The 25,764-nt window shown below is 48.9% G+C and overlaps 2 protein-coding genes across 6 annotated transcripts; one reads left to right on the top strand and one right to left on the bottom strand.

Moving 5' to 3' along the window:
- Positions 1-729: 729 nt before the first annotated feature.
- Positions 730-1,859, top strand: LOC144125001 (la-related protein 6-like). Its single transcript, XM_077658020.1, has one exon. It carries the CDS (start codon positions 888-890, stop codon positions 1,764-1,766), a length of 879 nt encoding a protein of 292 aa, XP_077514146.1. The 5' UTR covers positions 730-887; the 3' UTR covers positions 1,767-1,859.
- Positions 1,002-25,476, bottom strand: Phax (phosphorylated adaptor for RNA export). Of its 5 annotated transcripts, none has more exons than XM_077658017.1 (6): positions 25,336-25,476; positions 24,440-24,664; positions 23,505-23,952; positions 19,607-19,698; positions 14,595-14,763; positions 1,002-1,993 (listed from the first exon to the last, which is right to left on the bottom strand). In XM_077658017.1, exons 2-6 carry the CDS (start codon positions 24,653-24,655, stop codon positions 1,857-1,859), a joined length of 1,062 nt encoding a protein of 353 aa, XP_077514143.1. In that variant the 5' UTR covers positions 24,656-24,664; positions 25,336-25,476; the 3' UTR covers positions 1,002-1,856. The 5 variants fall into 5 exon arrangements, with proteins under 5 accessions (XP_077514143.1, XP_077514140.1, XP_077514141.1 ...); XM_077658014.1 differs by having other exon boundaries at positions 24,440-24,681; positions 25,336-25,474; XM_077658015.1 differs by having other exon boundaries at positions 1,857-1,993; positions 24,440-24,681; positions 25,340-25,467.
- Between the last annotated feature and the right edge of the window lie 288 nt (positions 25,477-25,764).

Raw genomic sequence — 25,764 nt, 5'->3', positions numbered from 1 at the left:
AGTGTCCAACGATCCGTGAAGCGGCGTACAATCGATTTTACCAGCAGATCCTTCCAAACGAAGAACTTTTACGCGGGGATCGTGCATAAACTTCTGAAGGTCCACGTGATGGCACGCCGCTGCTGCAGGCTGCGAGGTCTGTGCAGCATTATCAGCTTATTCCTGCTACGTACTTTTTTGTATATAAGAACGCATATGCACGACCCCACAACACGAACTTAGCAGCTGGCTTTTGAGCCGAGTCAGACGTGGAAGTTAGATGTTGAGGTGGTATGGGTACCGGCGCACTCCGGAAACCCGGGGAACGAGGCACGGCTCACGCAAAAGCTCGAGGTTTCCTCAACCGAGCATGTGAGTCGCCTGTACCGGGAGGGCTCACGAGAGATGGGCTGCTGTCCTTCCATGGCATTACGAATCAAGTTGAGCCGGAGGGTTTTCCCGCCGCCGGATTAGACACTGGTCAAGGAGCAGGTGTGTGTTTGGAGAAGACTCCAGGCGAGATCTTTCCTCAAGTCCTTATATACTCAGCAAGATATATCCGCAAGAGGTGAAGCCGGAGTGTAAACGGTGTATAGGGGCCCGGCGACATATGATCATACCCTGCGGGAATGCAAGAAAGAGCCGCTCCCTGTGGCTCTGCTGCAGTATCCTCCTCTTGAGCAGTGTGCTGCCCAGCTCAGAGCTGGCCGTCAGTCGAGGACTGATGGCCATCTAGCACGGAACGCGCTTTTTTCCCACCGCGCGTGGCGAAGACGAAGCCGGCCGCGCGCCACGCGGAAGCACGTTCATTGATCGGCACCAGCCAGCGTGGCGGCGGGAGGCCACGACGACGCGCGGGGCCGACCGTTCGGGATCCAGCCTCCTCCGGTGGTGCACGCCAGGCAGCGATGAACACGGTGGACGAGGAGCCCTGGGAGGAGGACGACTGCCCCGACAAGGACTCCGGGCTCGAGTCGCTCAACGGCTCGTCCGAGGAGGAGGACGAGCTCACGCATCGCATCGTGGCCCAGGTGGAGTTCTACTTCTCGGACGAGAACATCCTGCGCGACTCGTTCCTGCTCAAGCACGTGCGGCGCAACCGCGAGGGCTACGTGAGCCTCAAGCTGATGGCCTCGTTCCGCAAGGTCAAGAGCCTGACGAAGAACTGGGAGCTGGTGCGCGAGGCGCTGCGCACTGCGTCCACGCGGCTCGAGGTCAACGCCGAGGGCACCAAGGTGCGCCGCCGCGAGCCGCTGCCCGAGCACGACGAGACGGCGCCCTCTCGCACCGTGGTCGCCTTCCCCCTGGTGGACCGCGTCACCGTCGAGGCCGTGGCCGAGATGTTCTCGCGCTGCGGGCCCATCTCGCTGCTGCGCCTGCTCCGCCCCGGGGGGCCCGTGCCGCCGTGCGCAAAGCGCTTCCTGCAGCGCCACCCGGAGGCCAGCGGCTGCTCGGCGGCCGTCGTCGAGTTTGAGAACCACGAGGCAGCCAGTCTGGCCGTGCGGCAGGCCAGCCCGCTGCTGCGCGTGCTTCCGCTCGCGGTGTCCGCGCCGCACGGAGACGCCGGCGACGGGCGGGCCAAGCATGCCCGCAGGGCTCCCGGCGCGGCCACCTGCTCGCCGCCGCAGCTGGCCCCGAGACACAAGTGCCACAGCCAGGGTGATGTGAGCGCGTCCGGCCTGTGGGTGAAGAAGCGCTCCGACTGCGTGGGGCCCGTGCTCCGCCAGCCACGGGGCCCAGACGGCACGCGTGGCTTCCACGACCGCGCCTGCCTGGCACCCTCTTGAGCACAGAAAACACCAGCGCGCGCAGGCCCAAAATTCGGCTGCTCCGCCCCTCCCTGTGTCTTTATTGTGTCCATTAAAACATGTGTGTTCTCAGTCCACGATCTCTCCGTCCTCCAGGTCCTCGTCGGCCACCATCGCGACCTCGCCGGCGCCGCTGGAGCTCGCGGGCTCCTCCGGAGGCTTCTCCTCGGGGTTGATGTCCACGGGCACCGCTGCCGCCGCGCGGTCTGCACAGAGTCGCGCTAAACGTTAGCCGACATCTCGCACTGCTGCAGTTTCCCTTGTACACAATACACAACACTGGGATAAAACCACTCCCGCGGCTATACGAGGTGCATTCGCTGATGACTAAGCACGGCACGTGAGGAGGGCTGAACTCCGTCACACGAGGTGGCGCTCTATTTTCTCCTCTTCCTTGCTGAGATACATGACGCCCCCTACTCCCCGCCCCTGGCACGCAGACCTAGGGTGCGGTGGCCGGGACCTCCGCGGCTCCAGCTTCCAGGCGGACAGCTCGTTGCCGGTCGGCGGGGACCTCGCTCGGCCCCTCTGTCCCTCACATCACGCCACGGTAGAGGCAGCCGCGAGTTCGGTCATAGCGCACCGCAGTTTCACGTTGTTGCCTGAAAGATGATGGCACATACCCACGGTGGGGGATTGGCCAGGGTTTGGTGCAGGCCCAAACAGGGAAGTTCTAATCCAAGTGAATCTCAAAAAGCTTATAAATTAAGATTATGAATGAAAAGGAAATCCTTAATAAGATTGAGCATGAAGAAATCGAATTGAAAATCAAGGAAACAAAGCGGTGCGAGTTTCACGTTAAAGCGGCTCTCGCTGCGTGAGCGAGTTCGAATGGCTCGCGAATTTCCGAGTCTAAAGCTGACGTCGCCATGCTCAATGACGAGGGGGGGGGGGGGGGGGGGCTAAGCCAAGCTACGGTCGTGGCACTGACAAATTTGACGCCATAGTGGTCGACCTGTCTGCACCTACCACGTTTTAATGCGGGGTGGTCGAGTTCAACTCATAAAAAAGTGCCTGGCCGTACAGTTGATATTCACAATCGCAGAGTGCAGCGCTTGAGACAATCGCGATGAGATCAGTCCAGTTACGGTGACAGTCCACCGCGTCCTGTGATACGGATTCCTACAGACGCCCCTGCTATGACGTCTGCGAAAACCACAGCGTAACATTAGCCGCACTGAGTCGACTGCAGATCAAAGGTCTCCTTCCACTGAGCTCAGGTCTTGTACCAGTCGCAGCTTCCTTTCGCAGGCAACACGGCAGCTGAATCGATAATTGAATAAAGCTATGAATTGCGTTACTAATCAACGTACTTAGCTCGGAGGTATAATCGGCAACGATTATGGCGATAACCTAATCGCGAAGGCAAAACGTATGAAGAATGATGAGTATACTCGAAGAAAGCTCTCCAGGGCTACCGCATGCATTTAAGCGTAATTTGCCAAGAGGATGAGGGGTCAGAACTCCAATTCGCAGTAGGCTTTCTCGGCACATGTTATCGCGGATTCCCAAGGAGCATGCCGCACTTTCTCGCCAGGCCTCATTCCACCACATACCCCACAGGTTACCACACCATTTAAAGGAAACCAACATACCGAACGTGCGGACTGCCTGGACTCCTGGGCACGCATATTTATCTGGAAATGGCCCGAGCTCTCAATAACCAGGCGCCAGAGAAAGAGCTGCCTAACGCGAAGCACCACCAAAGGCATTCGACTAAACATCCATGCTGACAACTACGACCACCACACCAACAGCACCTGAACAAGGATGAAGCCGTCTGGTGGAGGCAACTGCAAACAAACTTTTGGAGCAAAGCTCCACTTCTCACATGAAAAACTGAAGGTCAAATGACGCTTGGATATGACCTCTAACTGGAGGCTCGCCGCAGGTGTGGCTGTGACGTCATACCAAGTGACTTGTCGCAGCCGCTCGCTCACGCCAGCTGTGTCACGTGATTAACTACGTGATTAGCTCTTGCTGAATAACGGCCAGCGCTGGCCGCCTAGACACCGCAGAGACATGGAGCCAGAACCGTCACCGGGGCGAGTTCTTCGATGATCATTGCAGGCGCCGGGCGGCTTCTAGCGATCCATGCGACAGAAAGCGTCACGAAGCTGTGTTGGCTAGAGATAAGTCGCGAAAGTGGGCTCGTCAAGTTGATGAAACCAATGAAGGACGGGAGGTACGTCTGCAGAAGCAGCGGCACAGGCAACAAGAGTATCTCAAGCAGAAAGGGCAGCGGCTGCTGCCAACGCTCCGCGTCGACATCGGCCACTGGTTCGGTTGCCTTTCGCTCTGTACAACCTCAACCAGCCGAGCTGAGCAGCAGCCATTTTTTTTTTCTCTGGAAATGAGCGCGCTAACGCGTTAGACAGAGCTCTAGATAACCGAGCGCCAGAGCAAGGGCTCTCCAACGCGGACGAAGCACCACCAGAGGCATTCTGAAGCAGCCCGCAGGCGGCAACTGCACACAGATTTCTTCATTCCTCTTCCTCAAGCACAAATGATCTCCACTCCACCTGAGGGCGCGCCCAGCCCCCCAATCACCCTCCCTTCCCCAACCGCACACCTTCTTGAGAAGCTGCTCTGACCAGCACCAACCCGCAAAACAGCGACGGCTGATCAAACGGGTCTGAAAGATAGCGGCGCCAAATGGGACCCTGGACTGAGGACTCCACTTGAGGGAAAAGTCACCGAAACGTCACATTCAACAAAAATTTTTGCAGCGAAAGCTACTACAGCTTCATTTTAGAATTCTACCATGGAATCTACACCGTCAGCCGCAGGATCTTTATTAGTGCATTAACTTAAATCGTATTCACTTGCCACCTGCCAACTATGGCACGTGGAAAAGTTTAGGGGAGAAGGCAAGTACGAGAGGGAAGAGAGAGAGAGGGTGAGAGGCGACGTGTGGACAGATCAGATTTCGCCGACTCACACGGGCACGGCTAGACTTTCCCTTACGGCTGACGATGTAGATTCCGCGGACAAATGCAGGGTTAAATAGCTAAACCAAATCTACAACAGCTTTGGCTGATTAAGGCGCTAAGCCGGTTAAGCATAGCTCAAGTTTTTGTTATTTCCTCCTCATTTCGGCACACTTTGTGGACCCCCCTCCGCCACATACTCTATCGCACGAGATAAAATTTTCTCACCACCCTTACAGGCCGGTGCTGCGGAGCTCGCAGAGCGTTGCACATGCTCATACACTCCGTACCTTTTAAACTTGCATTGCCCGCCCCTATGCTGGCCCTCGACCACTGTGTCCCTCACAACCATGTGTGGCTTTTCACATGGAAAGACCTGTTCGTATTTCCGCCTTCCACTCACCCCGGCGACAACAGCGCCTGTCATAATCCACGCCGTAGGTCGCGCTAGCGTATTTTAAGAGCCAAAGCTCTCACTCTCCGAGCCGCAACTTCGAAGATCATGAACGCTGCACCATGACCTCTAAACCGGAGGAGTGGCCTGACGTCATACCATGTGACTCGCCACAGCTGCGCCGGCCGCCGCTCGTCTGTCACGTGACTCCTCTGCGCGGCAGCTGCTGCTGATAGGAAGAAAGAAAAGTGCACGGGCCTGCCTACTGGCTCAAGCCGAGCCACGCTCGCTGCCGCGTGCCGAAAGTAGGAAAGTTAAAGGATAGGTGAGCAAAGATAGAAAGAAAAGGCGAGCTCGCTTCCAGTACCGGTACTCACTGCGGCGCGCTTCGCAACGCACGGAGGCCGGGCGATCAAGCAACAATGTGCAACCTTGCTTAACTAGACCTTTCGCTCGTCTCACTACGTATAACAGTTAGACCACCGCCAATTTCTTCACACAGTTTCAGCAAACGGAGACGTACTAGAGAGTTATAGCATATCGTTACCGTTTTTACGTTACCGTTTACCGTGTTACCGGACGCCGGATTTTCCGGTTAGCGCGGCGCACGCCAGAATACGTTTTAGCGTACCGTCTGTCCAGTAACAAGTTACCGTAGGGCTAAAACGAGTGATGATGATGGCAGATGCCCAGCTTTTAATGATAAAAAAAACGGATGCATTGCAATCATTCCTGTGAAGTGAAATGCTACACTTTAATATTTTTCTCTGCATATAAAGACGTACAGACTACGCCGACTCAGCGGCTTTTCAAATGTGCCCGTAAAGCTAGACACCTTTGCCTACCCTGGCCAGTAGACAGTTTCACTACGTAGACCTCAGTAAGCTTGCATTAAACGTTTTTAGCAAGCTTGCGTTGCGAGCGCTGTAAAAAAAGCACAACTACGACACCTGTTTGCCATGCCGCATCGTAACTTCTTAAAGTTTGTATGTGAACACTGTGGCGCCATCTAGTGGCAGTAAGTTGAGCGCGCCAACTCCGGGCCGGAGAAACTTTTTATTTTCCGCAATTACTGATGAATATACCAAGAGAATTACCAGTCTTTTTTTATCGAGGAAAAAATCATGAAAATATAAAAATTGTTAAATCGGGCACAAAACTGAAGAGCTGCAGTGTAGTCGTTGCTATTTGGCTATGTACACGACATATAGTCAGGCTTAACTGCTCAAAAATCGGAAAATAATCTCTAAAACATGGCCTAGTTGTTACTCAAACCTCAATGTATGAGTGAGAGTTTGCAAATTAAAAGCGAATGCCTTCATGTATAGCGAGAAATGGCGCCGAAGAACGCGGCGGCAGTGCTGTATTTGGTCCGAAGCGGCCGTGCAGGGCGCCGCCATGTTTGTTTACGAGCGAACGCTAACTCTCCGCAACGCTAAAAGAGATTCCGTAAAGTGCTTGCGGACCGGTAAGTGGCGGCGCATGCGCAGACGTCGCTTGTCGGGCCCGGTAAACGGTAACGTAAACACGGTAACGATATGCTATAACTCTCTTATAACTCTCTACTGTCCGTCGCATAAGTTTGCGGGGTCTGCGATGCGTGGCGGAGCTAGGCAGAACTAGTGTTCCTGTATATGCTGCGGGAGCATATACAGGAACACTAGGCAAAACTGCATTGCTGCGCCATCTCCCGCCACAGAGCGTAGAGTGCCGTGAGCCTCGACACCACCAGCGGTATGCCAGCTGCGCCTATCCGCAATGGCCAGGTGGGGGACGCACACCTGCCACTGTGCATGTGCAGCAGGTGTGCGTCTCTTCCTGCATATGTCTGAGCTAGTAAATCTTCGTTATGCTAAACGTTCACGTTAGTACAGGAAACCTCCAGCGACCGTCATGCGTTTTACAGCGACGTTAAATGACCGTTCCTGGTTTCGCGTCGGTGTAGTAGTTTATAGTAATAGCGGCAGCAGCAGTCGGTATAACCGGTGGCTGGTTGTCACGGGAAGCACCAGGAGGGTGGCAACCGTGGGAGGAGGAGGGCATGAAGAGATAGGAGGAATGCGTAACCAGAGGGTGGTTGCCACAAGAACCACCCGGAAAGTGACCGCCGCGGAAGGAGGAAGGAAAGTAATACCCCTGACAAGCGCACAAGTTAAGTGTACTTAAGGAGACTCAAAAGAAAAAATTTGACAGAAGTTTGTCTGGTTGGGAAAATTAATTTAGTAGAAAGATAACTGACGCCAACCAGGTTAATTTTGAAAAACACGACGTTTCGGGACCGGCTGGGTCCTTTCTTCACGGTGTGACTACGGGCGAGGCGCAGCTTGGCTTTTTAAGCCTTCGTGTTGAATACCTCCGGATCAATGGCCGCAAAACATGGATGTAAGACGGAGGAAGTGTCCCCAGGGAGCGATGAACATTCCTTCGTGTCTGTTGTATGTGCCTCTTGCGCTTCTGCTGGAGTCGTGTTTTTCAAAATTAACCTGGCCGGCGTCAGTCATCTTTCTACTAAATACTTAAGGAGAGTGCGCTTCCGCATCACGAGTGACACTTTAGGCTACGCGGTAATAAACGGGAAGGCAAAGTGTACACGTAGTAAAAAAAAAAATGGCGACACGAAATGAGAGAAATTTTTAAGAGGTCAGGGAAAAAAGAAAAAAAAGAACTTAAAGATTGACTGTTTAACATGACAGCGCAAATAGAACGAGCTTCAACAGCTAAACAGTTTCTAACAATGAAAAAAAAAGCCATGACTATCCAGAATTTTTACAAGATGGCGACGTGCAGCCGAGTTGCATCTGATCGCGTTCCTTTTTTGTGTTGCTTTGCTTGTAGCTATAACGATGAAATATTTTTTTAAACAGTATTATAGCAAGTAAATAAATTTGTGAGTACTTTTTATCCAGCATGCATACTGTGTCTTCAAAGTCGCTGCTGTCGAGGCTGCGCACTCGGCTCTCAAAGCGTATTTCGTGAGCGCACTCCAACTGGCGACGTTTAGATTTGACAATGTGTACTCATAGCGAGTGACACTCTCCGTAAGTGCACTTAACTTGCCCGCTTGACAGGGGTATAACATTTAGCATAGCGCCTACCGCGTGCCGCGCCCCGCCACTGCGCATGCGCAGATCGCCCTGAGGGCACCAGATGGCGCCATGTTCCCGTGAACAGCGCGCAAGCCTGCCACGTCGGGACCAATCAGCATACGTAGGGCAGGCGCTTGTGCCACTCAGCACGCGTTGATTGGTCCGACGCGGCAGGCGCGCGCACTGCTGGCAAAAGATAGCAGGGCTTTACTGTTGGCGAGTACGTGGCGCTCCCAGGGCGACCAGCGCAGTGGCGGCTCCCGGTATGCGGTAGCGGTACGTGCTATGCTAAATGTAACCTCGCGTTGCGCTTTTTTTTTTTTACCACCTCTCCTTCGCCGTGACAAATGCCCTCAACCGCCACTGCATCAACGCGATGCTGCGTGCACGTATACGCGTGTGACATGCGTAATATGAGCTCGCACATTCATCTCGCGTCTAAAAGAGACAGCCGCCGCCGCACCGTGCCCCACCCTCGACACGTTGCGAAACAGGGCCAAGAGCGCGTGCAACGCGTCAAGGCTCTATTTTGAGTACGGACACGCGGCTACGAAAGCGTGTCGCCACCGGGCCTGTCATGCCAGGCCGACAGCGGTAGCGACGGAGTATGACGAAGCTTTTCGCACGGTGCCACGGGCGCATATCCGCGCTCACAACCCGGCTCGTGACAGCTAAATCCTCTCCATAGTGTTGAGCGTGAGCGTCATGGAGAGGCTTTAGTGATAGCGAACGCCGGGCAGAAAACGCGCGCAACATCGACGCGAAAACTCGAAGCTCTAAATGAGCAGCGGACACTCTTGGTGTACCAGGGGCGGGGCTTCAGCCGCCTTGGTGGCGAGGCGAGGTGCTTCTGCGTTGCTCCGACCACACTAAGCGCCCAGGACTCCAGCATCGATCGTTATGACTCGCCACGGATGACATTCGTTGCTCGCTCCACCAGCCCCAGTTCTCGCAATTGATAAAAAGATCCTGTAGCGAGATGCTGAGTGGTTCAGCGAGTCCTTTCAAAACTTCCTAAATATAGACAATTCGAAATAAAAGAAATTAATTTCAGGAACGAGTTATCAGCTGCAGCAGACATCAGTTACTCTAAAAATCATAGTAATTAGGGTGCTAATTAACCAATACTGACATAAAACTTTTAATTAAAGCAGTCTAGAGGCTAGTGATAATGTGAAGTTCGAGGTCACGGACAAGATGTTGCTGTATCAGTTTTGGAAAAAAAAGTAGTCACTCTCTAAATCCCTGCAGCACGAGGAAATCTGGGTGGAATGAACGTAGGAGAGGCCCTCACGTCACAACTTTCACAGCCAGAAGTGAGGGCTTTGCCATGCCAGTCGGCCGTGCCTCAGCGCACTTGCGCATGTGCCACGAAGGCCAAGGAACAGCTGACGATCTTGCTTTCCAACACAGCTATTAGATCAAATAAAAGTAGGAAAACTTTGCTTCAAAAAGTGACTAGTCCCGGTGGCCACTTTCCGGGGGCTTACAGATGGCGGCACTACCTCGAAGTGGCAAAAGAAAAAAGCTATTGCCATTTGCCGCCGTTATCTTGTAAATACTCTTTTTTTTGCTTGTTTAACCTCTCAATTTATCTTTTGGACTGTTCTACCCATGAATTTTCGTTGCTGCATCTGTTTCACTGTTTTTTGTTGCCAAGCAGTTGTGCGTTTATCAACAATCTCGAAATTAGAAACTTGAAAACAGTTTACGCTGTTGACCCCAGGGTGTCACAACAATCTGTAATACCCAAAATTCTGGCCCAAACAGAATGCCATTTTTTAGTACATGAACCCTTTTAGTACCAACCTCTCTAATGATTCCCTTCAAGCACTTACCCAATACATCAATGATGAACTGTGGACCCAAGGCAAAATACCCCCTCAATGGAAACACGCAGAAGTGATACTCATCCCTAAGCCCAACAAGCCACCCTCCCCCTCTGCTCTCAGGCCCATATCGCTCACCTCCTGCTTGGGCAAGCTATACGAGCGAGTCATCCAGACACGCCTGCGAAACTATATTGAAGATCATAATCTCTTTCCCCCTTTTATGCTTGGCTTGCAACCAGGTCTTTCTATGCAAGACTCCTTTCTTCTTATCAAACACGAAGTCCTCACGGGGATACCTCCTGGCAGAAAGTACCTTCTTCTAACACTTGACATTATGGGCACCTTTGACATTTCCCATTCTGCAATCCTAGAAGGTCTCAATCTGATACACTGCGTATCTCGCATCTTCCAATATATCTCCACCTTCCTCACTGCCCACACAGCCACCACAGATACCGGATCTACCAGATCGTCTCCCTTCCAAACACCACTACTATCCTATCCTATCACCACTGTCCTATCACCACTACTATTCAATATAGCCATGGCCCCTCTCGCCCACAAGCTCTCTACACTCTCCGACATCAGATATACTACCTATGCACATGACATCACCATACGGTCAACCCGAGGATCCCTCGCCACCAAGGAGCTAGCCTTACAAACAGCCATCGGTGTGGTCAAGCATTTTATTCAGACCAGTGGTATGCAGTTTGCACCGGACAAATCGGAAATCCTCCGTTTTCATGGTCCCCGCTATCGTACACCCGGCCCAATCATGCTCTGCTCGAAATTCACAACCACCCTATCGAAGAAAAATCACTCATCCGAGTGCTTGGCCTCTGGGTCCAGCATGACGGCAAGCCCACCCACACCACTGCCACTCTACGCACGTGTGTGCTCAATATCGCGCGTATGGTACAACGCATCATAGACATTGCAAGGGCATGCGCGAGGATGACACCATCCGCCTCGTCACGGCCCTGGCCACAATGTTGACTGCACCGCCGAGAGTAGGATCGATATCCTTATCCGTAACCTCTTTAAAGCAGCTCTGGGCCTTCCCATGTGTACATCCACCACTAGACTGCTTGCACTTGGGATTCACAACACGTTTGCGGAAATCCAGGAGGCTGTTCTGAACTCCCAACAGACTCGTCTCCTCACCACCTCGGCAGGTAGGGCCATCCTTTCAAGGATAGGTGACCTGCAAGCCACTAGGACCATGGCCTTGACCGGAGTTCTTCCAAATGCTGTTCGCTCACGCCTTTACATGGACCCCATCCCTCGCAATATGAACCACGAGTCACAGGCCCCGCGCCGTCAGGCTCGTTTTCGCAGCCTCCGTAGGCACTGCAACACAGCCAAGACAGCTCGGCTTTGTATGTGGATGTGGCTTCCTATGCACAGCCCCACAGATATGCTTGCGCTGCTGTCAATCACGCCAACACCCCTTTTCTTGGAGCGTTCTTCACGGCACAGGATCCGGCAGCCGCAGAAGCCATTGCAATAACCATCACCATCAAAATGAGCGACACGCAACACCACGGCACTCACATTTTTTCAGACTCCCAAGCCGCCTGTAGAGCCTATACGAGTGGACGTGTCCCGCGCACGGCTCTCCGCGTACTGGGCGGCCATCTCCAGTATGATCACGTCATCACCTGGGTCCCAGGACACGCAGGTCTCGGTGGCAATATTAGGGCAGATGCCCTAGCTCGAGATTACACCAACAGAGCGGGGCACACTGACTCTTCTCTCTACCCCCACTCAACCCATTTTTCCACCCGTCTAGAGACCCTCCGCCTAAACAGGCGTCTCTACGACCACCTATACCGCATTCACGCACATTACATGGACATGCTCAGATAAACCGAACCACTTAAAGCCGCATAACACGGCGCTGGAGCAGTGGGAGGTGACGCTTTGCCAGCGGCACCCTGGAAGACCAGGAGGCGCTAGTCGCCATCGCCAAAGCGTTGGCGGAAGCCACTGGAGTCTTGGACTGAGGACCCCACCCACACTCCACTCTGGTCTTCTTTTTTACAATTAAATGTTTATTCTCTCTCTATATATGAAAAATTTTGCAACATTACAGGGAGCTGGGCATTCCTCTTCTCAACTCGCTTGCGCATGCACCACGAAGGCCGAGGAAAAGACGATCCAGCTTTGCACCAGGCCACCGGCAGTTGACAGACAGGCTAGCAAAGCGAAACTTCTACACCAATCAGAAACAAAGGCATTGCAATGCCCAGCTGTAGCGTGCCTAGGTGCTGGTCGGCATGCCACGAAATGAGCCGGGCGTCACTTTTCACATGTAAGTATACTTCTGTCTGATTTACAGATCGCGCAGCCCAAACGTTAATGTGGTATTCATCCTGCCCCGGCCACCTTCACGGTCATTTAACCTGTCGTGATTATAAACGCATCTTCACTTGCGTGTTGCAATGAATGCTGTGCGCAATTCGAGCTGCCTGTGCCACGTCATGCTGATTCTTTAGCTTCGCCGCTTGACGCAGCAAGGAATGCGGCAGCCATCGCCAAATGCGTGGTCGTTATTTTTGAGAGCGAAGAACCAAACGTCATGCATGCTAATGGTGCAATAAAGCTGGCAGTTTTAATTTGGCACCGTAGTCATTGCAACACCCCAAAAGCAGACGTCGTGTTTGCACTGATAGCTTCCTGTGCGTCCCGTAAGCTAAATTTTACTTTTGTGCAGGAATAAGAGCCGTACTTCCTCGCGCTGCAGAGCTTTAAAGAAAGACTACTTTGTTTCAAAAACCGATATGGCATCGTTTCGTCCATGGCTTTGAACTTCCCCACTGGCACCAGGCTGTGTTAATTAAACTTAGTTATTATAGTTACATCCCCATTAGCGAGATTTTTTAGAGTAGCTGCTGTCTGCTGCAGCTGACAGTTTGACTTCCTTTCTATTTCTAATTCCCCATCGTTGGCAATTTTCTAAAAGCTCCCTGAAACGCCAAGTATACATAGGGCCCTTCGTTTTCTGGTTTTATTTTTTTTCCGGAATTTGTGGAGTGAAAATTGCACGACTCATTTGTTCCATTGTATTTTTTTTTTCATTCATTATCTTCTGTTTGACTGCGTCTTACATGCATTTTTTTTTTCATTTTTTTAAATGCAAAAATAATGTAGGTTGATGTTCAGGCTTGTTTTATTGTTTAGAATGGGTGGCCGCAAGTACTGCACTAAAGCCGCGATAAAATCAGTCATACAAGAAAAAAAGAATAGTGTCACTATCGATTATGCGGTTGTAACATGGCGTTACTGCGACTACGGGGCCCTCCGCACACAACGTTCCTAGGTGAACTTTATCGTGGAACGCTGACAGTAACGACTTCCACGATTACAAAACCTATGGCCGTCTCAGAGGCCCCAAGCATCAGTAATATGGAACGCCAAAAGATGAGGAAATCCCTGCAATATCGCCTGCCCACACCGCGAGGACAAGCTGACTCACTTTTACAGTCGCCATTTGCAACTCTGACGAAGCCTTTGATGGCTTTGAGTAAAACTAAAGCATTGCTGCTGTACCTATGCGAGGTTTTTGGGGGGGCATGAGTGCTGCCTCTTCTTTTTGATCATTTCGCGCCACGTAAGGAGTGTTCTCACAGCCGCGAAGCATTTCATGATGGTCGCGCAAGCATTGTGTACAGCCTAGTCTCATTGTCCTAACTGGGTAAATTGAGGTGAGTCTTATATACCAACTTTTTCATTGAAAGCTTGCATATATGGGGGGTGCGTCCTATACACTAGAAAATACAATATGCCCCTTTCCTTTTCTCAAAACCAGCCCAAGGTTTAGACTCCGCTGATTTTGATGAAAGGAAAGGCACATAACTGTCTCCTGGGTCAGTGGACACCTCACTTGTGCTTTTAGGTAAGCGGCTGTGGTGTCCACCTGCAACAAACCGTGCTTTCGCAAAATATTTCATGTTTAGCAATGTTAAACCGCCAGCCATTTTTTTCCAGTTTTTTTTTTTTTCAACACGGAAGCATCATGTTTGTCATGAAAGGGTATGGGGACCTTCTGGGAACTTAAGCTGACTACCAGGAAGCATTCAGTTTTTAACTGCAATCCTTGCTCAGCTAGTCAGCACACATAACACAAGAAACAACTACAAAAGACAATGCCTGCCTGCCTATGATGGTTAATGTGTGTACACAGGGTTCTCACTGCTACATTCAGAGCATTCGATGCCGTGCTAAGATGGTTAGTAGCAGTCCGCATACACAGCCTTTGTTATAAATATACAGCCTAAAGTGTTTGCTTCTAAGTCATGCAGTGGTGCACTCTGGCACTTCTAGAAGTTTCAAGCCCTGGTTGGAGAATGACCAGAGTTATTTTCTCTTTCACGAGATCTGGAATGCTGGTAATGCAAAACCAAACACAGCATGGCCTAGAAGGAAACCCTGTGAGCCGTACAAAGGCTTAACTTTATGTCCCTTCACTCTGTGTTTCTTACTACAAAGTGCTCTCCTGTGCCAAAATTTAGCCTGATTATTGGCACGGCTAAAAACACGCAAAGAGTAACAGTGCTTACTGGCATGCTCCTCCCTGATCCGACGACTGCGCTCCTTCCTGTATTGACGTTGCTGGTGCTCATGATAGTAAAGGTCATCTTGAAAGATCAATCTTGCTTCATGTCGTGATGTATTTGCTTTGACCAAGTAGAAGAACACCCCACCGGGCGTCCGCCGGCGTGTCTTGTTCTGTCAGGCAAAAACAGAGCAGTCAACACACGCTTTGGTGGACTCGGCCAATGCAAGAAAGTGGCGATTTTCAGCCAGGTTCTTTCATTGAATATGGCTCAAGCCCTATGCTGAAAACACTGAAAAGTACAAGCAAAAAATAACATGCTCCAGGAAGCAAAAATCTGACGACTTGCGTTACATTTTTAATGACGATAGCAATCATCTACGACTAATGTGCCAGCTAGGCTTTTGCAACAGCTGCAAAAGTACCCGATGAAAGAAGCTGCAAACTGAAGTGATTAACTTTCGCCAGTCTCTCCGCAAGTACAGTTGCGCCTACTACGTTTTCTGTCAGGCACATTTTTTACCTGGAATAGACTTCGTAGATGTCCCGAGCTTAATGATAGCTGAAGCATGTCATTTGATTACCCGTCCGGTTTTTTGATGCAGTGTCTAAATAAGGGAGCACTTCATGGGCAAGCAGTGATTACAGTGTTACATGCAATAATAACACTTGTATGCAAAGCTTCACTCATGTGAACATTTGAAATGTGCCTACTAAGAATGCACATTTTCATTCTGCTAGCAGTGTTAGGTATGCACCAATCTTATGGGTAAGAATCTAATTGTTGAAAATGAGAACCATCAGACTGCAAAAGTGTTCTGCTTCAAAGGTACTCCACTGATCAGCACTAAAATGGTGCAGCTTCAACATCAACAGCCATTAGAAATGATTTTCCACATGCTGCACCAATAGTAGTACAGTGCGTGAGGACCTATGCCACTCATTGCGGAAGTCACCGCACAGAGTCCACCTCTCTCTCAACTGTGCTCATTTACTGGCAATGTGAAAAAGCACCACAGTCCTTAAAACTGCTGCTGTGTAGTAAACTAAGGGTGTTATGTGTGCACACTGTAATGAATAAAAGAACTGAGAATGTAGTGCATTAAGGGCGTGAGTGACTGAATTCCACCCGAGTAAGCCCTGAACAAGAATGAGGAAGGGTGGCAAAGGCAACAGTGGGCCAAGGTGCTAAGACTGTGACCGAGGCCAGGGCAAAGTGTACAAGGCCGAATGAGAAGCTCTGTGCTAGCAGTGGGCATGGAAGCACTGAAAATTTAAAGTAAAACCTCACTGATTCAACCTCCTTTAATTAGGCAACTGGATAGTTCTTACATCTCATTCGGTCTTGTCAAATGTATACACTATTCCATCACGTCACACTCTTGTTAATTAGCTGCGCTTCAGTTAATTCGGACATGCGGTAGAGTTCATATGTGTGCAGAGTGCAGGAAACAGGGTGGTGATGATGCTGAATGAGCGACTTTGGAGCTGGTGTTCAACTGAAGTGTAAATGCTCTATACTTATCGCTAGGACCATCCGTCCTAGCTTTCTTGTTTTGTGCAGTGCTCCATTTTTTCTTTGTTTTAATTGTATGCTCACCATGGACCATGCTGTCGGCGTCCTTCATGTTATCACGGAGCCTCGTTTTATGTCGGATGTGTTTTTTTTTGTGGTGTGTGTGTGTGTGGGTTTAATGTCCCATAATGACCATGGTCGCACAGTTCATTGGCCTCCATCGAAATGCGACTGCCATGGCCCGAAGCAGAGAGAGAGAGAGAGAAAGTGTGTGTGCGTGCAGGCTGTTGATGCCCTGAGCGTCCGAGAGGATGGGTTTTGTTCTTCCCACAGTGTGTATGCACAAGCCGTATTCTATTTTTAACACTGCAACTAACAAATGTACCATTTGCCGGTGCTGGAAAAAATGTTTATTCCCATGCATACACGGCAATCAATGATTACAGACTTTGTCAAGAAATGATGGTATGCTGATGTAGGGATGCAAAGTTTCTTTTTTTCCAGTGCCCCCATAATTTGAGATTTGGTTTGACATTTATTCATATGGTCATTTTCTCTAGTCCCGTGAAATACTGACGGGGTATTACTGTAATGAAGTGTACAGTGTGCCTGCATCACAGTTTTGGAAGTAATGAAAAACGCATACATCAGAGAGAGAGTAATTAAACATGGAGGTAGTATGTGTGCTGCAATGTGAAGCATAGTCAGCCTGAAACCAAGAAAAAAAGCATGGAAGCCATGGCACAGCATTTGTTTTAGACTTGAGGATAGGCATAAACTTCCTGAAGCATGAAAAAAGAGAAAAAAATGAAGGCAGCCACATCATCAATGGTAGCAGGTTTTACATGCCAAGGCGATGCTTTGGGCTACAAGGCACAATGTAGAGGAGAGCTCCAGACGGATTTTCCAACCTTCCTGGGTTAATTAATTTGCACCAAAATCACAGTGCACAAACATTTTTGTATTTCTCCTCCATAAAAATATGGCTGCCACACTTAGGATCGCCCCTGCAACTCGGCAGGCAAGTGCGAGAGCCCCACAATCATTGTGGCAGGTTAAGTATGGATATATTAAACAATGAGGCCTTGAGACATACAATATGCCGTATTTATTTGTGTAGTGAACACCCGCATAATGAACACACCTCCCACTGTACTTGCCAAAAGTAAAAATTTTTTTTTCTCTCGCGTAATAAACACACCCTTTTCTTTTGGCGTGCAGTCTGCTAGTGATGATAGTGAATGATAGCCAGTGTCCTTTCTTGACCACCGAAACAACTACGCAAAACTAAAAAGCACCATCTGCAGAATGCCGAGTCTTCTCTATCTTGCCCCATAGGATAGACAGCCTGTGAGGACTCCGAGAACCAGTAGAAGCCTCGCCTAGAGGACATCTCTGTTCAATCAGTCGTATCAACAATTGTAGCAACTTGTTGAGGTTGGGTTTGCATTTGCACTGAATAATGGGAGTAGGGCTACTGTAATTGCGCTCGCTCTGGATAACATTACGGGTCACTACGCGAGTTATACCTGCAGGTTTAAGATAAAATTCGATGACCATGCTCTCCAACCCGGGCATCTTGCTGAAGAATGTGCTTTTCATGTAAAAGCTGAGTTGTACTGAATGAAGTATTTATTCCACCAGCACACTTCCTGTCCTGTTTTTGCCATGTCTAATATTTCAACCCAGTGGAAGATAACCGGTGGTCCTTAAAGGTAACTAAGTGGATTCCAAAAGAAGGCAAGCATAGCAGAAGGTAACAGAAAGTTAGGTGGGCGGATGAGATTAAGAAGTTTGCGGGGATACGGCGGCTTCAGCTGAGCTGGCAAAGGGCAGGGTTAGTCGGGGAGACACGGTAGAGACTTTGCCCTGCAGTGAGCATAGTCAGGCTGATGATGGTGATGACGATGATGAAAGAATGCACTGCCTAACTTTTTCAAAAAAATTTTTTGGAAAAAAACCAGTGCATTGATTATGCAAATAAATAGAGGCCGAATTCTTTTTTTTAATTTTGGAGGGCAGCCACCCTTTCCCTAAAGCAGCATCTTTCACTTCAATTTTCAAGCTATACTGTGGGCAAATTACTTTACTGTCATTCCATACAATCTGATGCTACGTCCAGCAACTACATGAGTATGGCCTTTACCCGCATGTATATTTATTTATTTATTTACAATACTGCCAGTCCCATCACGGACCATAGCACGTGGGCGAACAAAAATGACAAACATGATAAAAATTTGAGCCGTGCACTTTGGAATACAAATCAAACACACGTGAACAGAAAGGAACAAGAAAAATACAAGAAAAGGTAAACATTAGCAAGGAAAAAGAAAAATACATGTCTAGGAGTCGGGTAGAGCATTGCCATAAGGAATTCAATTAGAGCACATGGGAACACAGCAGCGGAAAAAATAAGACTTTCTTCACAATTAATTAACAATCTAATGAAGTGATGAGAGGCGGTTGAGTATGTCAGTGAAACTGCTTTATTCGTTAATTGATAATGATTCTATCCGTGACGTGAACTAAGATAATGTGGTTGCAGTTATGATTGAGGGATCAAGGCGATTCCATTCTCTGATCACGAGGGGAAAGTACGAATACATGAACGTGTCGTTATGGCATGAGTATTCTGTTATCGCGGCTGCGTGTTTATGCCTCGACGGGCGTGATTGCGAGAAAGATATGTATTTTGATACGTCTATCTTGTAGTAGTTGTGCATCAGGTGAAATAAAAATTTTAGTCGTGCTTGTTGCGCTCTTGATGATAGCGTCTCTAAACCCGAAATAGCCGCGAGGTTAGTTGGTGAATCTGTGCGCTTATATTTGTTGTGTATAAACCGCAATGCTTTACGCTGTACTTTTTCTAGTTTTGTTACATTAGTCACTGAATGGGGGAACCAAACTGTGTTAGCGTATTCTAAAACTGGTCGAACGAAAGTAGTATATGCGAGAAGCTTTGTCGATGTGGGTGCAAGGCGCAGACATCTTCGAAGAAAAAATAGTTTGCGTAATGCTTTCGAGGTTATGCTAGCAATGTGCGCGTCCCATCTGAGGTCAGAAGTTAGTGTGATGCCTAAGTACTTATGCTGGTGAACTTTCGTCAGTATTCTGCCATTAACAAAGTACGGAAAATCATAAGGTTGCCTTTTTCTTGTTACCGTCATGCAAACAGATCGTGTTTACCGTCATTTGCCATGTTTTGCACCATTCGGTTATTTTGTTCAATGAATCGCTGAGTGAAATGTGGTCTTCGTAGCTGTTAATTGTTTTATAGATAATGCAGTCATCGGCGAAGAGTTTGATGTTAGAATCGATATTGTTGGTACATGAAAGGGGCCCCTGGGGCTGAGAAGCTGCACTTCTGCCGAGTCTTCAAGAGAGATAAAGATCTGTACGCAACAAAAGACTGGCCATGCGTGACGGAAGACAAGATGCACAGCGACGCCTTCTGTCTCATCGCACCACATGACACTTATGAGTGCAACTTTACTTGCCCTTATCAGCAGGCCACCTGTCGATTCGATGTCCTCTGTCATATTCAGCAGCTTGCGAGACTCTGTGATGCCGATAACATTCACAACTCTCTCTGTAATTGGTAAAAAAAAAAAAAATCAATCCAGTGTAAGCACACTGCTCAAGTAATATTGGATAACAAAGCAGTCAAGTGGGCTATGAAATCAGAGACCTAAAATACTGAAGTGCCAACCATTTCAACTATGATCAAGCCCAGACTAACCAGCGGAGTCTCTAGCTAAGCACACCTTTGTGTCATCATCTTCGCTGCTAAAATGTGTAACTGCTGCTATAAACATACTGACATACTGGCTGTCACTAGTGCCACCCACTTCACCAGGCTATCACACCAAGTGAACTCGCATCAGAGAAGCAGTTCATCCACTCACTTGAACACCATGAGAGCAGCACAGCGACAATACACAAACAAGCACAAATAATAAGAAAAGGACAACACCTTGCCATTCCTTGATACACTGGTCAAAAAAAAAAACACTTCGGTCCATATCCCAACATGCATTTCATTTGGAAACATCCCTTTTGGTGACACCTGATGGGCCAAAACACAGCAATCTGATGTGGTGGATACGAGCTGCCGCATCCACTTCCAGTGTTTAAGCCAATCAGGCATCACCGAAAGGGACATTCGCTCAGCCGCTCCACTGCTTCCAGCTGCAGCGCAAAGACTGCGTCCCCAAATAAGAAACATCAAGGTGTGGTATATAAGATTTCTTGTGCCGTATGCCCTGCCTCGCACTAGAGAGAGACTCAACCAGCACAAAAATGACATCTGGAGGTTGAACACTGCATGTTTCAACTACAGAATAGGGTTTGACTAAGTGTGCTGGATATGGAGCATAATCTATTTAAGAGGCTTCACCTCAAATCATGGCACATACACCACGCATAAATGAACCTAAACAGGTGCCTGGGATCTCTGTCCTCCGTCTACATGAATGGACTATGTCACATGAACATTGAGAAGCAGAGAGGTCAGCTGTCCGCTGCATGCTTACAAATTAGCTACCATGAAAAAGGGACCAAGTGGGTCCTGAAACGTTGCGATTTCCTTTTTAAATCTGAAATGATGTCAGTCTCTTACTATACCTGTGGCCTTCCACTACTGGGTTCCTATCAGCCCTCCATCGGGTTCTGACCCTCAGTCAGGCTCTGAGGCATAAACACAGTCTTTGTCAAAAATGTACAGCCACCGCACCCATGCAAGGAGCGGGCGAGGGGCTTAGCAGTGGTGCTATTGTCGCCCAAGCATGCTTGCTTCAAAAGTACAGAGGGTAGGGTGATAGCTTTCCCTACTTTTAGAAGCTGAAACAAAAACCAAGTCACGCTGGCCACGTGCGAGCTATGCATTGGAGTGTTGGTGTTGCCACTTCCCTAGCGGATCCTCTGTGTGAGTGCTATTTCCTCAATAAAAGGTGCAGTGTCAGTCCTGTTGGGCATTCGGAACTGCCGCTTACTTCACAAACGCCCAAGCTGTGCGAATTTTTTCATTTCACTGCAGGCTGTGTCTAAGAAAACAAAAGCAGCCGAGAAATGCTCTCCAATGTTCTCCCTATAAAAACGACATGAAGCCCAATTTCCACTCTGTCGAGGAGGCGTGCAACTACACCGTCTGTGCCATTCTCTTTTACACTTTTTAAGCTCTGTGTTTGCACCAGATAATTTGTGTACAGGGCTCTGGATAATTTCGACCACCTTGGGTACTTTAATATGCACCGACATTGCACAATACATGGGCCTCTAGCATTTCGCCTCCATCGAAATGCAATCACTGTGGCTGGGACTGAACCCACGTCTTTCAGGTCAGCAGCCGAGTACCATAACCACTCCACCACCGTGCCAGCTTTTGGAAACCTGTCTATGGCCATTTGTTTATCCTGACAGAGGCACTAGTGACAGGCTGCTGCACAATGCACATTCTACTACTTGATGAACATCTATTATTTTTGCATTGCAATGCCATTTTTCTCTCAAACAATGTACCAATGGATCCAACATAAAGGAGTTGTGGGCTTAGCAGGGGTTTAATTTTAATGCCCCACTGCCAGCTAATGCACCTTTCACCAGCACTGTCATAAATGTGACATGCTTACAGTTTGTGCTGTTCAAACGTGTGCATGGTTCCATCAATGCAGCAGTTGCAAGTGGAATACAATACATGTTGACTGCATCAATAATTTCATGCGAAAGCATTATATGGCTCCTCAGAAACAAAACCTGCACATGTTGACCAGCAGTAGTGGTCCGAAAACTCCTCAATGACATCACTATGCTCTTGAGAGCATGACATCAGCAGTAGACCATAAGATAGTGACGTCTACCGCAAAGAAAACAAATTTTTTTTGAAGGTGTACGGAATTGAACCAAGGACCTTCAGATTGCGAGGCGAGCACGTAACCCATAGTCCACAAAACCACGTTACTTCTTGGCGAATAAAGATGGACCTATGTGCGTTTCCTTACGACTGTATGCTAATGAATAGGTATGTGATTAGGTAACAAGCCTCTCAACAGAGCTTGCAATGAGGCAATGCTTTCGCATTCAAAGAATGTAAGAACTCTATAGGTAATGTGTATTTTCTTGTGCCACTCGTGCAGCAAAAAGACCTCTATGTGGGAGAGTGTGCGTGACACGATTGTTTTAAATGAATGCTCCTAAAAATACTAATTCCAATGGCAGGCTTGTGAAACTGCTAATGGAGAGCAAAGATAAAGTGCAGGAAAGGAGTGTAATAAGAGATTGTGTGGATGATGCAGCAACACATGCTTCATTGCAAAGCACGAAGTGAACTTGTGGTTTTTCATGCGCCAGCACCAGAGCTTCCACTGAGCCGCTTAACTGTCGTCTGTGCGGTTCTTTTGTGCGGGCAGGTTATGATGATGTCACAAGGTCATGACCTAGCTGGCCCATCTGCCCCCTAGGTTGCTTCCCGGGGATTTTAGTGCACTACTAGCACAGAGCCCTCCCTCGCCGATGTTCCTCCGGTCCCTCTGCAACCCTGAAAAGCTAAGTGGCATGCGGCCATCTAGGTCACGTGACCCTGTGACATCATCACAACCTGCCCACCGGAATGCGAGCAAACCAGTCGGGAAGAGCAACCTGGGTCTCACAAGCCCCACTAACGGCAGCACCCGCAACCGCAGAACAGCGGCGCACTGCCTAACTGCTGCACCACTGTACAAGAGATGGTATGAGGACTCCCAGGGATCTCTGAATGTAAGGTAAAGAATGACCAATGAGACAATGAAAGCCAAAATGCTAGTGCACCTAATTAGCATCTGGCCTAACCACACTAAAATGTCCGTAATTTTTTTTTTCTCACGCATAGAATGCACAAGAGCACTTCTTGGCGTATTTGTGTCTTCAAACACAGAGCGCAGTGAAGTGAAACAGCTGTCGCAGTTTACCCATAGGTGACAAGAAAGCCTTATGTTTGTGCAGTCGTCCCGGTTTTGGTGCAAACGAGAGTGCAGCTGTACTGTACATCTATGTCTCACAGAGGTGTTGCACTATACTTGCTCTCACGCGACCAATACAACTCGGTTTTTGCTTCAGGCCCTAACCTTCAGGGAGGCTACAACCCTCACCCTCTATACCCTTAGGACAAGAGTGCTTGACTGACAGAATCCACACTGCTCGGCCCCATGCTTGCTCTGCACACAGGTGCAGTGGGCTGCATGTTTTTAACAAACTCTGTACACTAATGTGTAGATGGATGCTGTCCTGAACAGCATTATTAGGCAGAGCGCAGGGGCAAATATGTTTCAGTTAATGACTTGTGACAAGGCTAGAGTTCAAATGCCTCACCAAATACATACTTGGTCAAGCAAATTCAATACAGGATGCTAGAATACTACTCACCAACTAAGTCAACTTTGGGCTCCTGTAGCCGGCTGGCAATGTCTGCTACTAGCTTGGCTGCTTCATCCACATCTGGTTCAGAGCCGCTAGACCTTGAGCTCTCCGATGCAAAGCGACGTGCTCGTCCGGAGTCCTGGCGCTTTGGACTTCGTGACCGTGAGGGCCTTGTGCAAGTGCGCTCCCCCAGCCTATCCTTCACTGAACGCTTCTGGCCTCGAGGGCCCAGGTCCTGAATGTCGATCACATCACATGTTGTGGCATTTTCCTCATCAATGAGGTCATCTGGTTCAATGGGGTCAGGTCTTGTGTCGAGGTGTTTACGTGTGAAGTCGTAGGCCTCAACCTGGCGACAGGCCCGGTCAGGAGTGCCATCTGAGCCAACTGTGACTTGGTTCAGGTCCTCCATAAGCAGCTGCTCACTAAGCACGGCACCCCAAACATTGTTTACCTGCATGGAGTGGCAGAGAGAAATACAGAAATGAAACTGTATAAAAACTGAAGATTTGATGATGATAGTAAATTTATATCGCGCAAGGGCATCGTCAGCAAAAGAGCGCCATGGCACAAGGTATTTTCGTTTGCTCAAGGTGGGGTCAAAGACCAACTTCCCAAGCATTTCACCCTGATTAAGCTGAGCACCAGGCCAGGGGAAAGCTTGCATCCATTGTATCACCGGTGGGTGCCAGCGGCACTGGGAACCGAACCCCGCGCCTCCCGCATGCGAGGCAGATGCTCAACCACTAGGCCACCGCTGCAGTAAAAACTGTCGATTTGGCTCAGTAGACGAGAAGGCTGAGTGGTAACCCATTACATGCCAATTTTTAAGTATAAAACTATATTGGGCGCTAAGCAGACAAGGAACGCTCCGAAACCGGGCACAAACTCCGGCTGGCCAAAGCACACAATTATGAAGGTTTCAGGGCGGTTGAAATTACCTTTTTCTTCTTGAGAGGATACGGTCCCAGTTGGGGTGCGCCCTCTAGAGCAGCACATTTGGCGAAATCATAGCCAGCTTTGTTGACGGCGTCTCTGGCCTTTTCAGTTGCCTGTCGCTTCCAAGACGTGTCTTCATGTTCAGAGTCGTCGTCCGACGTAGCATAGGCGCGTTCATCGCGGTAGGAGTTCACGCTGCTTGCGACTGATGTATCCATGACAGCTCCCTATGGGCAGGAGCGCGCTGCGTTCGTGAACATGGCGAAACGTTATCACAACGTTCAGTTGTAAAAAGAAAAAAAACTAGGCATAGGCGTAAATCAAGTGAAAAAAAAGGCACATAACAGCACCCTCAACCTTAACCGCTTCTTGCCTCTGTCAACACAAAACGCTGCAATTTAAAACAAGCGAACGAGGTCGTGACTGATATCCACAACGCGCGCAGAGACGCCACTCTGTAATCACTATGCTGGGCCCACAAATGACCAAAATGAGAATTATTGAAAAGACTTAAAGATACGTCTGCTGCAATTTCAAACCACTTAATATACGGCCGGCAGCGGCTAATGATTCAGAAAGAACTCGGCGCACTATTTTGAACTTCATGCATCGCAAACTTGGGCGCCTCAAACACAAAAAACGCCTGATGATTTCCAATGCAGATCCCCCAGAGTTCTCGCGTTGGCTTTCATAAAGTTACGTCAAATGCATTAAAACTCGTCCACTTTCAGTTTTCTGTCAACGTTAAACGTGACAATTAAAACAAGTGAATGAAATGGTGCGAAATGACATGGAACGCGCGCAGGGACGCTGCTTTGACGCCACTTTGTACCCATTCTGCTAGCGCAACAGACGATGACTAAAAAGTTATTTATAAAAAAATATTTACAGAAGATACCTGCCGTAACTCCAAAGAACTTGCCGACGAGCTGCCAGTGATTAATGATCTGTGGGATATCGGCGCACTTTCGTTTGAACTAGATGCGCCTCACACACCACAACCACCTTGAACCGCGAAAGGTAAAGCGCCCTTCCCAGCAAAGCTCCCTCAATGTTGCTTACGATTGCCTCTGTTAAGTTATGCCAAATAGACGTGCGAAACTCTTTCGATCTCACTCATATATTACAGAAATACAAAATAGTCCAGTCGTTATTTTTAAGTCCAATTAAATTATTTATAAATATGTATTTTGACACCACTCGGTTTCTGGAACTACAAGTCCAGCGTTGTCGGAATGACTGTATCAGTAATAATATGTAAACTATGTTACCGGATCGAGTACTAAAGTTTAGTGTTCTTGAATCAATGATTCACGTAAAGAAAGCT

The sequence above is a fragment of the Amblyomma americanum genome, chromosome 3 (genome assembly GCF_052857255.1).
Source record: "Amblyomma americanum isolate KBUSLIRL-KWMA chromosome 3, ASM5285725v1, whole genome shotgun sequence".
Lineage (NCBI taxonomy): Eukaryota > Metazoa > Arthropoda > Arachnida > Ixodida > Ixodidae > Amblyomma > Amblyomma americanum.
The sequence above is the reverse complement of the archived record's forward strand: the minus strand, read 5'-3'. Positions and strand labels throughout refer to the sequence as shown.